This window comes from Patella vulgata, chromosome 2, assembly GCF_932274485.2.
Source record: "Patella vulgata chromosome 2, xgPatVulg1.2, whole genome shotgun sequence".
Classification (NCBI taxonomy): domain Eukaryota; kingdom Metazoa; phylum Mollusca; class Gastropoda; family Patellidae; genus Patella; species Patella vulgata.
In genome coordinates this window covers 33,522,618-33,539,271 of record NC_065880.2, presented here as the reverse complement: position 1 = coordinate 33,539,271, position 16,654 = coordinate 33,522,618, and the positions used below count along the sequence as shown (strand labels likewise).

At 35.5% G+C, this 16,654-nt stretch overlaps 1 protein-coding gene across 1 annotated transcript; it reads right to left on the bottom strand.

The window, feature by feature from the left end:
* Nucleotides 1-4,170: 4,170 nt before the first annotated feature.
* Nucleotides 4,171-14,045, bottom strand: LOC126810427 (sodium-coupled monocarboxylate transporter 2). Its single transcript, XM_050535488.2, has 8 exons — nt 13,936-14,045; nt 13,267-13,714; nt 11,726-11,791; nt 9,383-9,434; nt 8,542-8,609; nt 7,463-7,617; nt 7,031-7,171; nt 4,171-4,410 (listed from the first exon to the last, which is right to left on the bottom strand). Exons 2-8 carry the CDS (start codon nt 13,630-13,632, stop codon nt 4,251-4,253), a joined length of 1,008 nt encoding a protein of 335 aa, XP_050391445.1. The 5' UTR covers nt 13,633-13,714; nt 13,936-14,045; the 3' UTR covers nt 4,171-4,250.
* Between the last annotated feature and the right edge of the window lie 2,609 nt (nt 14,046-16,654).

Below are 16,654 nucleotides of genomic sequence, written 5' to 3'. Positions count from 1 at the left end.
GGGGTTCGACATTCAAGGAGGAAGAGAGAAATGTGGTTTAACGCCAGCTCGACACAAACCAGCTCATTTCGGGACTAACACATACAATTTTATACCAATATTTCGCATGCGCGTAGGGGTAAATGGGCAGTCGACCACCACCCTTCTTACGTACAGGCTTGGGATCGAAACACTTGAACCAATGCAAGATCTTACCCACCCACTACCAGATTCAGGGATTTGTGCTAGTCCTGTATATACAAATATTTCTGTTAAACTTACCTGTTATAAAACTAACAATAAGACCTATAAATACTACAATAAATACAGCTATTGCACTATACCACAAATACGATATACTATATAAACCTACAAACATTGGACTGAAAATAAAACAAAAATAAACCATTTCACGTAAACCAATTTATGTTACAATTCAAAAAGAATGTATATGTCCCACTTGAAGTATACAATAATATTTACAAATTTATTTGCTGAAGACGAAAGAAATTACATTACAAAAATAAAATTGCTAAGTTTGTGAACTAAACCCAACGGATAATGAGTATAGAACAAAGCCAAGCAAACGAAAGGTAAAACATTAAAATCTTTTATCCGCGGAAGCTTGTATAATTTCAGCAACCATTAAATCATGCATGTACATCTAATCTATATGATCAGAAGGTTTACGTGTGCTTTATGAAACATGGCACAGGAACCCTACGTAAATGAAAAAAAAGTGAAATGAGTTTTAATGTCTTATTTTTATGCACCAACAGGGCCAATAAAGACGAGCATATGTCACACCTTGTGCTAGGAGGGAAATTTTGCACGGGCTGCATCATTCTACTACCTGGTATTTTAACGTCCGCTTCCACAGAAGTTATATCGCAGACAAGACTGCATCATTGCGGCCTACTCTTAATTTGAATGCTAACTGTCAAAGGTTCTTTTATAGATACACGCCCAAGTTTTTATAACCATTCGAACGTCTAGGTACTGTTCTTTGTTGAAATTGCCCGGCTATAGCCATTAGCGAACCAGGGCCCTTATTCACGAAAACTTAAACTAAGTTACAACCGAAATTTTAAGAAATACTGCAACTTCATTGGATATATGCAAATTGATTTTACTGGTCAGCCAATCGAATTGCAGTATTTCTTAAAATTTCGATTGTATCTTAGTTTAAGTTTTCGTGAATAAGGGCCCCGAAGCCTTACTTACTGAAACTACCCTATGTAATCAAATCCACGGTTTTATTTGTACATATATATTATTATAATACTTACAGTTCAGGTGGTTCTACAGTTGTGTTATATATAGGAGATATAGTTATATTATTAATAGGTTCCTCTCTATGAACTAAAGTCCAATTACACCCTTCAACACTAACTGGACTTCTATTGGTTGGTAATTTGGCTAAAAATGAACCAATGCCAATCCAAAACATAATAATGATACTGCTTAACAATCCTACTACAGCACCCTGGAAAGAAATCACCACCCTGCACAATTATCTACCACACAAACCACCACACGACTGACAAGGCTGCTTCAAAATAGATGTGGGTTTTAAAAGATGAAGTATTAACAGAATTTTTTTTTCATTTGATGGCAGTGTTGGATAATCGCATTATAATGTTATTCAACCATGTTACATTGCAGAGAGAAAGGCAGCTGAGGATCTTACGTTGACCCCCCCCCCCCCACCCCTCGTTTTATTTATTGTATTATCATGTCAATGCCAAGAAAGCTTAAAACTGGATCCTCTATGGAGATGCGGGGATTAAATAACTCTTGTTGGTCGTTAACCGCTTAAGTTTGTTTTTGGATGTCAAATCAGGTTATGTATGATCAAAGTCATCATAAACAAATTAAATGCATTCCATTCAGTGGTTCTGTACATGTTAATCTTTTGATTTTGTAAAAGGATCATAAGCATTAGCTTGCAGTTGTACGCTCTCAAAGTTATGTTACAAAACAAACTGGTTGTAAAGCTGAGTGAACTTCTAACATAATTAAATTGAATTCCAATAATTTAAGAAAACAGCATCCATAGCACAATATACGACTAGAAGTGTTCAAAATATGACTAGCTTGATCTATCATAAGTACACAAAAGGTTGTAAAGAAAACAAATAAACCCACCTTCCAGTTGGCCCATGGAAATAAAATTCCAAGCGTAAAAACACCCAGCATTGGCGCACCAAGCATTCCAAATAATGACAGGGCTGCCTGCAAATACAAAACAAGAGTAACAAGAAGTGAGCCATGCTTGAGAAACGCTAATACTATAAATGATATAATGTTTGAATATATTAAATATATGGTTTCTTCAATACCCTGTTTCATTTCTTTAATAACTTAGAACTGGATGGATTAAAAAAACTATAACAATTACTAATTTATGCGCAAAGAATTAATTTTGTTACTGTTCCATTACTTTTTTTTCATAATTAGTGTTACAGTTTTATTACTTTATTAGCTTATTGGTAGATTTGGGGTCACTTCACCTGTAATATACCTCCTAATTGAGACGCTACCCAGGTTAAACCAAGACATACTATTCCAAATACCAATGCTGAAAATCGATGTAAAATGTCTTATAGACCAAGACAAATATCAGAGAACAATATGTGAAAAAAATGGCATTGTTCTACTTTCATAAAAAATTAAGTATATTGAAAAACTATGGATGTTTTTATTTAGACCTATCACTGGATTAAATTTCACTTAATTATGCGTTAAGGTGTTGAAAGTTTATTACAATACTGCATCACAATCGATTCTGATTCTATCCCAAAGAGTATATTTACATACCTATTATTTTAGAGTACATCGTTGCTCTTTTCTCTGATATACCCTTAAGACACCATGGTTTTAATATATCTTGTAAGACGACCGCTGCTAAAGAATTCAGTCCTGAAGATATCGAACTGAAAGATGGATCAACAAACTCAGTTATACATTTATTTGGTGGAGGGTGTTTGGAAAAAATTCCCAATTTAAACAGCGCATGCCGTTAAGATACTAAACCTCTCATCGTGAAGCAGTGACTGATGGAGAAATTATTGTGCTTATTATAATATCGATCTCGGTGTTGTCCTATAAATTATCGAAATATTTCAGTCTGATTTCCCCTTGTCAGAGGTGCAGGATGAGGAACGGTTTCTAGTCGTTTGGATGAGACAAAAGACCTAGGTCAACCAGTACCCATTAACACTATCTTTTACACACACTTCTACAAGATATGATGCATGACAATAAAAGCCTTTTCTTCATTAGCTTTTAAGTGTGTTTTAGTTTTTTTATTGACAAAGCTAATCGATATTTATTGGCTTTCAGAAGCTTGTATAGTATACCTGAGAGAACCAGAAAATATACAAGCTATAAACAGGCCAGGTATGCCAGGAATATGACCAAGTATATCCATAACAAATAACGGGAATAACTGAAACATAAAAGATTAAACATGTCCTTACCTCCTCAGTTAACATAGATGATCTCATAGAACATGTTTAAGCAGCTTCATTTTATGCAAATATTTCGGACCATATATGAAACGTATTTCATCACAAGAGTAAAATACCATAACGATTTTATTTCATTGCCAAATTTACTCATAATTTGATCATAATTTTATATAAATATGTTATTTTGTATGAATGTTTCGTACAACGCGGTTGTTTCATTTTATCGCGTAAGCCAAATTATTTAAAATTTGTTCCTTATTTTTTGTTTCAATAATAGTAATCAATTAAAGATACCTTCCCGTGTACAGATGTTCGACATAGTGATATATTTGGTATTCTAAAAACATATTCAAAATTATTGATCTATCAAAAGTTTGCTTCAAAAATCCCTGTAAAAATATTATATTTTAATCCCCAGGAACTAACCAAGCCGTAAAACTTTATTTAAGCAGTCTTGTTTGGCACGTGATTCGCTGTATTTGTCGTTATTTGCTGTCCGTTTACATAAGTCTAAGTAAATTCTTGGGTTGTCTTCTACCAACTGTTTTCCGCTTGTTAATCGCAGTCTGCTGTACGTTTAAGTCTCCCACTATAGTGAAGTGAAGCCATTTAATTAACCCAGTTAAGTAGAATATCCCCTCCTTTGATCTTGTTGTTGTCCTGTGTGGTTTCAAGAATTGTTGTTATAGTTTTTCTGTATAAATTAGCCTCATAATATTTGTATTACTGTATTAGCTTGATACTCTTCGAAACGTCGCCCAAATAAATAAGTAGCTGTTATTCCATAAGTCTTTATTTTTAAAATACCCATGGATATTTGGATAATACCTGATCTGAAGCAAATACAAGGCCAAATTTGATAGGATCACATGTAGCATAGAAGGCATACATGACAATACCAATTAGTGATGATAGTACAAGAATTATCATAAGACCTGGAGCATTTAACCATATAGCCCTGAAAAGAACAAATAATACATTAACTAAGACATAACCGGTGGATTTGAATTGGCTCTAATAATTAATTACAAGTCAATTTCTTATTATACTTTTGTTTTTCCCAGGTATTTTTTCTAAATTTATTCAATAAATATTTACATATTATAGAGTTACAGTACTTAATTATGTGATCATCTCCAGTAAGAAATTATTTACAGAAATATAAATACTGTTTAATTATAATCATAAATTATATACGGGTGTAATTTACAAAGAAAGAAATGTTTCCTCTCGATTAATCAAAATATAGTACAATTGAGTTAAAGATACATTATGGGATATTAGATAAAGAGCTAATAGAAGAAAAAAGGTAATACTGCGACTTAAAGATACATTATGGGAGATTAGATAAAGAGCTGCCAGTTCCGACTACAATAGTTAAAAGCTAGATAATGTAAAGGGAAATTGCTGAAAATGTCAGCCAAATTGAACCACTCTGAACCGAGATTTTATCGACTGAATTTTCGGCCTAGCCTCAATCATCATTACTAAAGTCGGTACGATAAAAAACATAGTCTCGATTATCCATTTTATGATTAAATCATGAATGAAAGTTGAGCAGCAAATCGGATCCTAATCTAATAAATATCACAGGCAAGCTTTGACAATGTCTAATTAATAATTTAGATAACATTTCAGGCCTAAAGAAAGACCTGCAATAGGCAGATTTAGCTCTTGCATAATGTATGTTTAATATACAGAAGGTAGTACATATAATTAGCGAAACGATTATCTGATGTTCATAGTATGCGAACCTGGACTTGTGAATAGAGGAGAGAGAAAGTATAAAGTCTGAAACGGGGAATGAAAGGCATCCGAAGTGAGAATATTATTGAAAAGTTGGTAAATGTCGTTAGATAATTGTATCACCATATACCATCAGTAACACCAGACACAGCTGGACACGATATGTATCACACGTCCGAAGATAGTAGGCATGAAATGAAATGAAATGGACCCACTGGGCATACGTCATAATACAGTTTTATGGGGGATATTTTGCTACGACCTACTCTTATCTAGAATTCCGGCTGTCAAGGGTTCTATTACGTACACGCAAATGTGTACACGGGACCTCGGTTTTTCGTTATATCCGACAAGGTGGAACCACAAACGAAATTCCCGATAAACCTTCTCGGCTAATAACGGGGTCAAACACGGGACCGCCCAGGTTAGCAAGCCAGTGTCTTACTCACTGAGCCACCGCGGCTCCCAGATAGTAAGTAAAGTAAAACCATCAGGACATGATTACAATCACCAAACAAGAGACGGTAAATAAAGCTAACAGTTGTTTATAATAGTCAATATTTTTGTTCCTTATTTAACATTCCTAAACTTACTAATATTACGAGGTTGATCAAATTTATCCTATTGGTAGGTAGTTTTTATAGAGGTGTCTAAACTAAATGTAGTGTTCAGCGAGTTTTAGCACGACCGGAATAAATTAAGGCATCTCGATTGTTGACGAATTCATCTGTTTGGTCTCCTTCCAAACAATGAAAAAATAAAAAAAGCCTTATTTCAAAGAATTTAGTGAATACAAATTCAAGAACAGTATCTCTGTGATCTAGTGGTTATTGACGTCATTAATGACTGATTTGGTTTCTAAAAGAGCCATACATGGGAAGGGTTACAAGTCTTAGGAGACGCGGTCTTTGTTCGTTTGTTCATTCGTTCCTGGAGTTTTACGTCCATTTCCACCAAGGGTGATATCGTAGACAAGGCGGCCTTTGTCTTTTCCAAATCCCTTATACATCTTGGGGTAGACCGGGTATTCATTCCCGAAGGAATACATTTCTTTTCAATTGAGTGATCCGGCTTATATTTTAATTACTACCCTCTTTTCTTCTTGAATATTTCTAACAAAGGAGTGTTTTATACAACGAATTACGCGATTCGCTTGCTTTCATCTGTAATTTTTACTTTCACAAATTTATGGTTGATAGGACACAGTATAGATCCTATTAGTAAATAGTGATTTAAAGATACATTATGTAAAATTTAGATAAAGAGCTATTATAGTTCAAAAATGTACTTTATTCTGAGCTAAGTTATCATTGTTTGTAGTTTTGACAAGATGTGTGCATTGATTGTTTATTATCTTAACCACGGTACGGGTATATTCGTAACTTAGCCTCGCTTCCCCATTTTTAAATTAAATCATTAAATGGCCGAACCGTTCTAATCTACTTAAAATCGGAGTCATCCGATGACCTAAAGAAATGACGTCATAACTGGTTATCACCACGAGACCTCCCGGTATCCCAGCCATGGCACTAGTATGAATAGTATGCCAATATAACGGGAACACGGCAGAATATCAACAATATTGGTGTCCAGGAGCGGGTGGTCTTAAACTTTTCTTAATGAATGTAACATTTAAGACCAAAATGACCTGTAATAGGCAGATTTAGTTCTTGGCTAATGTATCTTTAAATGAGAAATGAATACAGTGCAAAATTAGTGTACATTGAAATTATTTCATAAAAATAGGCGTTTAGATGAATGTAAGCATTAAATTTGTAGGGAACGTGTCTTTTGGGTATCAGGGTATCATTGAAAGAAACATTTTTACTAACATTTGAGCATGTCTAACTGTTGGACAAGCCAGCGTTCTTTGAACCTGGGCTTGATTCGTTCCATATACAGACGTCCAGAGAAAGGCTCCACCAATCACGAGAGACCAGAAACTATGTCTTGTTGCTGGGGAAACACTAAAACTGGAAAGTAAAATACGCCATAGTATTGTTTTAGACGAGCTTTCCTATAGATATATTTTTCCGTTTAACTGTTTGTGAAGGCTGTTTGAAAGATGTTACAGGGAGTTCCTTCAATACTATTTATTATTCAGTTCTCTTTAAAACGTTGCTAGTGCTGCTAAATCAATTCTTAGCAAAACGTCTTGTATTCAGTACAGTAAATTAAACAGAATAATTAAACAAATCTTAAGGGAACATTATCCTTAAATGTCATGAATATATTATGAATTAATCAATATATAACTTTCTTACTCATCATAAACAACTCGTTGATTCTGTGCAGCGATTTCCCAAGCTTTTGATAAACCTCCAATTTCTATTGAACCTTGTATCATTACTGCCAGTAAACCCATTCCCATCATTACAACTTGAAATGCATCTGTCCATAACACAGCTTTCATGCCACCCTGTTATAAAGAATATGTCAAGTCACTACCAATAATGGGAACAAACCCAAGTCTTACCCTATCCAAAACATGACTAAGCAAACTCTCCGGATTGACCAAATCTTGTTCTAACTAACCTTGACCATACTGCTGGATGGTCAAAGGAAATATTGACGCAATTGTACTTCTTGGTGACCTTAATAAGTTCTTCCATGGGCCCACTTCAATAATTCTGTGCTGTCTTCCAAGAAATATTGACGGATTATAAAGCAATTTCTTAAATTACATCTAGAAGATTGTGTTGTTGTGGGAATTGTAAACCATGCTATAGTAGACCACATATTGTCCTAAACGACAGAACATATTGGGTAATCAATTACGAAGGGATATGAAATGAAATGAAATGAGGTTTAACGTCCTACTCTTCTGCTCCTATGCTGGGCTAATGAAGACGGGCATACGCCATACAGTGTGCTATGAGGGAAATTTTGCCCGGGCAGCGGCACTATCGCCTACTCTTATATCGAATTCCATCTGCCAAGGGATCTTTTACGTACATTCCGATGTATAGACAGGACCTCGGTTTTTCGTCTCATCCGAAGGACTAGACAGCTGTCCTTGTCTGGCCCTCCGTCCTGCATCACTGACAAGGGGGAAGCACGCGGAAAATCTGGATGAACTTTCTCGGCCAATGCAAGGATCGAACACCCGACCTCCAGGCTAGCGAGTCAGCGTCTTACCCACTCAGCCACGTGATCCCCCAATTACGAAGGGACAGGGAAAGATCAGCTGATATATCGGTGAAATATCGATTGGGATGTTAGAACATACTGCCGTTTCGAATACCACCCGTACCCTCACGTTAGAATTCACATTCAAAGAAATATACAATACCTTCTATTAGTCTTATATATAGTAAGTAAGAACGTATTTTACAATACTAACCAAAGTCGTATAAAAGATACAAACTATTCCCACGGTGCAGATAGCTCCCCATAGAGACAGACCAGTTACTAAAATATTTAATACAATCATCAATTCAACAGAGTTTTGATATACGTAAAAGAGAGATCAAAGAGATTTAGATAATTGAAAAAGAAATAATTGTCTAATCTCGTATTTAGAAAAGACAATAATATATACTATGGCCAAGGTTAAAACCTCTTCTTTTGTCTTCTGTTACAAAAGATATAATTCGAAGAAACAAATCAACCGAAGCGTTTACAGTCATTTGTTTACTGGATGAATACATAAGATTTTGTACCCAGTGTATTTTTACAAGTAGATTCAATGTGTACCGCAATTAAGGTGCCAGGTCGCGTTTTAAATTTGAACCAGTTTTGGCTTGGTACTTTAACTTTTTTTAGTTGCAATATATGTCCTTAACCGTGACACGTTTCAGGTCAACTTAAATAGGGCACATTTCTTGCATTATGGGCCGTGGAGCGAGTCAATATGTACCTATTTAGGTGCTATATCGCGTTTTAAATCTGAACCAGGCTTGGCTTGGGACTTTACCTTTTTAGTTGCAAAATATGTCCTTAACCGTGACAGGTTTGCTGACTAAATTGTTTTGTGAAGTGTGTGTGTGTGTGGGGGGGGGGGGCTTAAACAGGGCACATTTCCTGTATGTTGGATAGTGGAGCGACGTTTGCATACATAATTCGTTTCGTTATAAGTATTCTTAACATCTGTGTGGATTAAAAAGGACGTGGGAGAGCGGATTACTGGTCAATCTCGACCCATAGACAAACCCTTGATCATATTATAATCTGTGAAAACGTACCTGCATTTATAGCCATTGATGGTCCATACAAAACAATTCCCAAGTATATTGTCTAAAAAAGATAAAAGGCGTTTTTAATAAATGCGATTTATCAATTAATTATTTTAATGCAAAATGTCGCTCACAAATGAGCAAGTTGTTTAGACAGATCGTATTTTTGTCGGTTGTACATGTATATCAATACAGAGAGCTTCTGAACCCCTTCATGGAAAGCGAATGCAATCCCCATCAGAACATATATGAAACAGACAAAAACTTCTGTTTTGCTATTATTTTTAATGATATAATGGAGGAATCGAGCGTTGTAGGCGAAAAAAAAAATCAGATAGCGACGTATGATATGTGATTGAACTTTTAATTTATTAGGACTGGGCCTGAAAATTTTAGTCAATATCCTGGCATTTGAGTTCATTGATGGGGACAAATTCTTGTCTCGAGAGGATCAGAACATTTGTATAGTCTGCTCTAGTGGTACTATTACTAACTGGGTGGTTTACTAACCGTGAATATGATATTAATGAGATAGTATAAGACCACAACGGAGTGGAAGAATGATAGCATAGATGCATAATGGTTGCGAGCGACGTATAATATGTAATATACTGACCTGAACCTGAGAGGAGGTGTGTGTGGGGGGGGGGCAGGGGAGCTGTTGCTTAGGGTGCTTACTTTGTCTTTCGCCCCCCCCCCCTTAAGTCCGCACCTGGGTGACCCTATACTCATTTTCAGAAGTATGCCATCCAAAGCCAAGGACTAATAGTGGAAAGATCTTATATTTAACCTGCATGCGTTAAGTCCCTTATATGGAGCAGAATTTACGACATAATTCTACTCCTTAACCTAGTAATGTGTGTAGCATACAGGGAGCTACGTATACGCTCATTTCAATGCATAACTATATACTTATTTACATTAATCCATTCGGACACTCATATGGATCGAGATTTACAACACAATTCTACGTCTTAACCTAGCGACGCGTATACTAATATGCTTACGTCAATGCATTACATTTTATTTACATCAAACCACTCGTACACTCATATGGAGTGGCATTTACGACATAATTCTAACTCTTAACCTAGAAGTTGTGTACCAATATGTGTATCTTAATGCACATCACTTCTTATTTATATTTTAGAAAATTTACCACTTAACCCATAAAATAAGGCTATTTCTGAATGGAGAGTCTTCCATGATCACTTTAGATTTCATATAAATCCACTACGTTATCAAAACTTAATGGCATTATTAGATAATAAAAATGTCATATACATATTAAATTAAATGTACACAAAATAATAGTTTGCACGTTATCATATTCAATGTGAACGGAACTAAAATCGGTCTCTTCTATTGTAAAGTTTCAGAAACTCATTAGAAAAAGCATTCATATATTTTTCGAATTAAATCTAGCAGTTAGCTTTTAACATCACGGTGTTGTGGGGAACGTAGAAAGGTTGGACAAATCTACAATCCAAGAGATGTTTCGGCGATAATCTTTGTTAAATATAGAAGCCTAGATATAACTACCACTCGTAATTTCTACTTTTCGCCCCTTCAAAACACGAAAGTCGAAAAGTAGAAGTTACGACAAAATGTGAGACGACAGCACGCTATACAAGCCAAAATCGACTCGAAAATAGGAAATTAAGAACTATTACACCGCGATAATTGCGTCCCTCGTTTTTTCCTAATTTCTTATTTACGAATTCCATTTTGGCTTGTGTACCGTCTTGTCGACTTTCGACTTAGTCATATTTTTGTATTTTGTCAGTAAGAAGGCGACAACACGCATACCAAGCCATAATGCAACTCGAAAAGTAGAAATTAGGAAATAAACACACGCGCTATTAGCGACTTATCATTTTAGCTTGCTGTCGTACAAGACGGTACACAAGCCAAAATGCAATTCGAAAATAAGAAATTAGGAAAAAACGAGGGGCGCTATTATCGCAGTGTATTATTTCTTAATTTCCTATTTTCGAGTCGATTTTGGCTTGTATAGCGTGCCGTCGCCTCACATTTTGTCGTAACTTCTACTTCTCGTCTTTTGTGTTTTGAAGGGGCGAAAAGTAGAAATTATGAATGGTAGTTATAGGCTTCCATATAGTTAAATGTTTACTTAACAATGTTTCGTGAGATGTATGAAGTATGAATTGATCAAGCGATATGACCCGTAGAGTAGTCAATTTGTCCAATTCGCCCCCACAGGGACTAATGATCGGCTAGGAAGAGTTGCTGACTTCTTTTAAAGTTCACTCAAAGCCTTGGATATTTGTTATGAAAGGACAGTTGCAACTATTCACATCTTTAGATAACAAGTTTATAATCAACACTTACCATCTGTGTAATAAACACTAATGTGCCTATCATCCGAACACATTTACTGAATCTCAATTCTAAATACTGAAATAAAGAGCACAATACGAATTCATGTTAATAAATAGAAATTAAATGGATATTGTTAGGTCCTTTAATGCACCTACGTATTTCATCTCAGTCATCCAACGGAACTTTTGATCTTGTACTCAACCAAAAATGTGGAGGTCCCACTTTGGACCCACACCTCCACTCGCCCGGTATTGGCAATAATTACTCAAGTACACAAAAATGTAATAAATAACAACAAATTGTCAGATTAACCCATTATACAAAATTGATTGATTCAAGATGGTGCATAAATTTCATAGTGCAAGCAGTTTAATTTTAAAATATATCTATAAACATTTATCAAAACGTAACCATTTTGTATATGATAGGCAGCGTATATAGATCTATTTTTGTATGGTCTGGTGTCGGTAAGTTCAGTTGGTATTTTGATCCTTGTTTGTGATTGTATCATGGTCATTGGCGAAAAGAGACGGTCTGTAAAGACATCAATTAGCTTTTACAATGCGCACATCTTTAATTTTCATTCAATTGAACTGAATGCTTTATATTGGATATAACATCGTGTATTCTTGTCTGTGAGTTTTATAAATAGTTTATCCAGTATAAGCTATACCCACCCACCTCCCATCTTGTCGGTATTACGCGGATTTGTCAAAATTACAATTGTCCATTATTTTGTATATATGAATATGATGTTTAGAACATGTATAAACTGTGTAAGCGGCATTTAGCAAATGAATGAGAATAAAATATGACACTTGATTGAAGAAGTTCGAACCCTCGTCGAAATTTCGCCAGAAATAGACTTCTAATAGTAAGTGCAGGGGGACTGCACCACACAAAATTTACACGGACAAGACATCATACTCAGGAAAACACAAACAGACAATTAAAAAAATGGCGATAGTCTGCCAGTTGACGTCATGAGTTAGAACGTCAAACAATTTTAACAATAAGGACGATAATCCGGATAGAATCTCGGAAAACGCTAAAATAATAAGTAACTTGTATTTCATATAATTGTGTCATGTGTTAAGACGTATGTATATCTATAAAACATCATTCATTGTCGGTCACTTTTTGCAATAGTTTGCACGGTTTAGACAAAAATAAAAACAGTTGTGGTTCTGGTTGGTGATTAGCAAAGGATCCCTTCACTCATCCTCAAGAAACCACTTGGTCGTACGATATGAATCTTGAATCGCTTAAAAAAAGAAAACACCTACATGTATTAACGGGTCACAGTTGACACTTCGAATGATATATGTTTTGTTTTGTAAAGTATGACTGGCGTAACACGACGACTATGAGTTCCCTAAATACTAACTAATACCAAGGATCGGTAGAAAAAATACTAAATAAGGTTTCCAGTATCCTTGTCATTGGGAATTACTTTATCCACTACTTAATCACTGTCTGCCCACAAAGGCATAAAGATGCTTTCAGAATATTATAATAGGTCTTAAAAAACTAAATCATTTTATACCAACCTCATAACAACTGGTTAACTTCAGATTGTAGAATATAGGTATATAAATATGTGCAGCAGATGCCATTGTTAAAACATAACCCAAAGCTATCCATAAATACATAGTCGTATAGTTATATATCTCAGCTGGAGTTCCCAATAAAGTAATGGCTGACATGAAACTTGCCAACAGAGAAAGAGCTACAGGTACCACATGCATCTCACCTCCCGCCAATAAGAAATCTTTAATACTCTTTTTCTTCCTGTCTTTGATTGCATAGTATATTCCAATCACTGACGATACTAGTAAGGTACCGCCAAATATAAAATAATCCACCATACTAAAAGAGTTCTTCTGGCCCGTGTGAATACTATACTGGCGCTCCATCTTCACAAAACCAGATCTGAATCCCTTTTAGCCTTCGGTGAAATCCGTTCTCCAACAAATTCAAATATAACTTGATTTAAAGCTGTAAATAAATCATAACATTTAACAATTCCTCAAATATATAGAAAACATACAAATTTTTAAAGCTACAATAATTCATGGCTAAGCCGAAACAGAAATATACAAACCATGATAGTCTTATTACAACATTTATATACATTTAATCATCAAAGCTTTATATCTTATACCCTTTTTGTACCCCGCCGTACTATTAACCATTATCTGTGCACCTATTTTACCTACATTATTTAGTTCCAGTCTATATACGAATATCTGTCTAATCCACGACCAAGAAATATAGTGTAAATGAGCGGTAGTTTTTAAACGAACCCACTCCAAAACTGCTAGTCAACAACACACTTTTAAAAAAACACAGAGTTTAAATCTAAAACCGATGACAACAACACTGATCTTCATTGGTCTAGAGAAAAAGTGGAGTAGTTATTTGTTTTGTTGTATTATGTTTCATCATAACATATATCATATACCGATAACGATAACGGTCATTAAACCCAAGAAAATTCAAAGTGGAAGATTGTAATAAAACAGTATAGGTACAAGCTGGCCCGTGCTAATGATCATTAACAATTCGGTAAATATATAACGGTCACATACATTCACCCTAATATTAATTCATCCATAGGCCAAACAACGGTCAACGGGTGATCATAACACCCAACCAAGAAAAGCTTGGGTTATAATTAATCTTTGTCATGAACTTCTCTCAAGATAAATTGTTGAAGATAATGCTGTTTCCTGTACTTTATCTCAAGAGCATGCAAAATCCATTGCTATGCTTCGATCGTGATAACGCATAAATGATGGACTTTAAATACGTTTCTTATCTCTCTTATAATATTCTTGATTCATTCGTTCACTAAAATTAGAAAAAGATGACTTCTTTTGCAATAACACTCGAGTCTATTTTTCTTCTTGTTTAGCGATAAAAAAAATCAGGAAAACAGAAACTAAATAAATTACCTACAAAATAATAATAATAACAAAACAAACCTAGTATTTTGAAATAATATTGAACCAAATATTTTGACACTGGCCATCTATGTCATTTTGTCGACAGTCAATCGTATCAAAACAATGCATCAGAAAATATTGCAAACGCAATATTCAAAATGTGAAATGAAATTGGATTTAACGTCCGGCTTTACTGAACCTAGCTGAAAAATGATCACGCGTTATACCATGCGGTGTGCTAAGGGGTAAATTTTACTAGGACAGCGAGACTACAGCCTACTCTTATTTGAAATTCCATCTGTCGACTTTTTATTACGTGCACACTACACTCGGTATTGGTGTTTCGCCTATAGACACTGATCTTTACTAGGCACCCCGTCCTACATCACTGATCAGAGGGAATCACGCTGTAAATTTCTGGGGAAATTTATCGGTCAACACCGGGATCGAACAACGTATACTCTGTTTAGTGAACCAGTGCCTTACTCGCGTAGTCACCGTGGTCCCTCAATTAATGTTATGAAGCAAAACTTTGTAACAGTCTATAAAAAATCGTAGGTAGTTCATTCATCTGTAGTTTAGCGACATACGTGTTCTAATATCAACTTGAATTAAAATGTGTCTTTAAATTCTAAATAATCGTGTCCTGAAATAGATCATCTACGATATTGATAACTCTTGATTACTTGAAGTACCTACTTTGACCAGCTATGATAAATTTAAGTGGTTTCGTTTTATTTATTTTTTTACCAATAACACCTGATCATCAGAACATGGACAAATGATATTTGTGTGAATTAATACAGATAATAAACGACATAGATAACCATTGTTATCATGAAGGTTGTCAAGTCTGTTGGGGTTCATTGCCTATATATTGCCATGGGGTGAAACTTGGTATAGTAATACTAAATTGATATACATAGTTAGAATAATGTCAACGGCAGCAAAAAAAGAGATGTCACATTATGGTGACACGTATCCTGAGTCACGACAGTCAAATAAGAGATGTGACACTATGGAGTTTTCGCTGCCTTCACGTGTGTGGGAGGTCTGTCTGAATTCGAGATAGATTTCAGCTAATTACAAGGTACCCTGTAAATAAATTTGGTCAATAACGTCATAGTCATGGTTTTAACAAACATCATCAGCTGGCCCGTCCTCCTCAGTGCCCATATTAGAACATTGTGTTTTAATCCAGGGTAGCTTCTGTGAAGGTGACCAATCGAGTAAAGGAAGTGCCTGGCTAATTTCCCGGGGGTCAGTCTATGACGTATCCTCGTTATAAGAAAGTGCGCAATTAACAAACATCATCAGCTGGCCCGTCCTCCTCAGTGCCCATATTAGAACATTGTGTTTTAATCCAGGGTAGCTTCTGTGAAGGTGACCAATCGAGTAAAGGAAGTGCCTGGCTAATTTCCCGGGGGTCAGTCTATGACGTATCCTCGTTATAAGAAAGTGCGCAATTAAGTTTCCTTACATCACCGTATACGGCGTTCCTAGAGACGTACCATTAGCCGCCTCGGTTTAGAAGCCGGGATAGACAATCATTTTTTTCTTAGGTTACTTAAACATGCATTATGCAAGAGCTAAATCTGCCTATCGCAGGTCTTTCTTTAGGCCTGAAATCTTATCTAAATTATTAATTAGACATTAATTAACTTATCCAGACCATAATCAACTCCCCCCCCCCCCAATTCTCAGGGAAATAAAAAATATTTTTATTGATATTATTAAGACAGAAGACCTGTCCGTCTGTTTTAGTCATCACACGGTCTCCAGGAATTGTATAATTTGTCATTATCTGTGTTTAGTTTATTGCACTTTAGTTTAGATGTCATTTGTTAAGGCTTCGCTCAACAGCGGCCTCGCTTCGTACACTCTTATCATTTAGCCTCGATCTAAAATTTCCGGGAGTATGACGTCAACGTAACGGTTAATCTCCGCTCACGACGCCATTTAAAAATTTAATCAATCAATGAAATCCTGT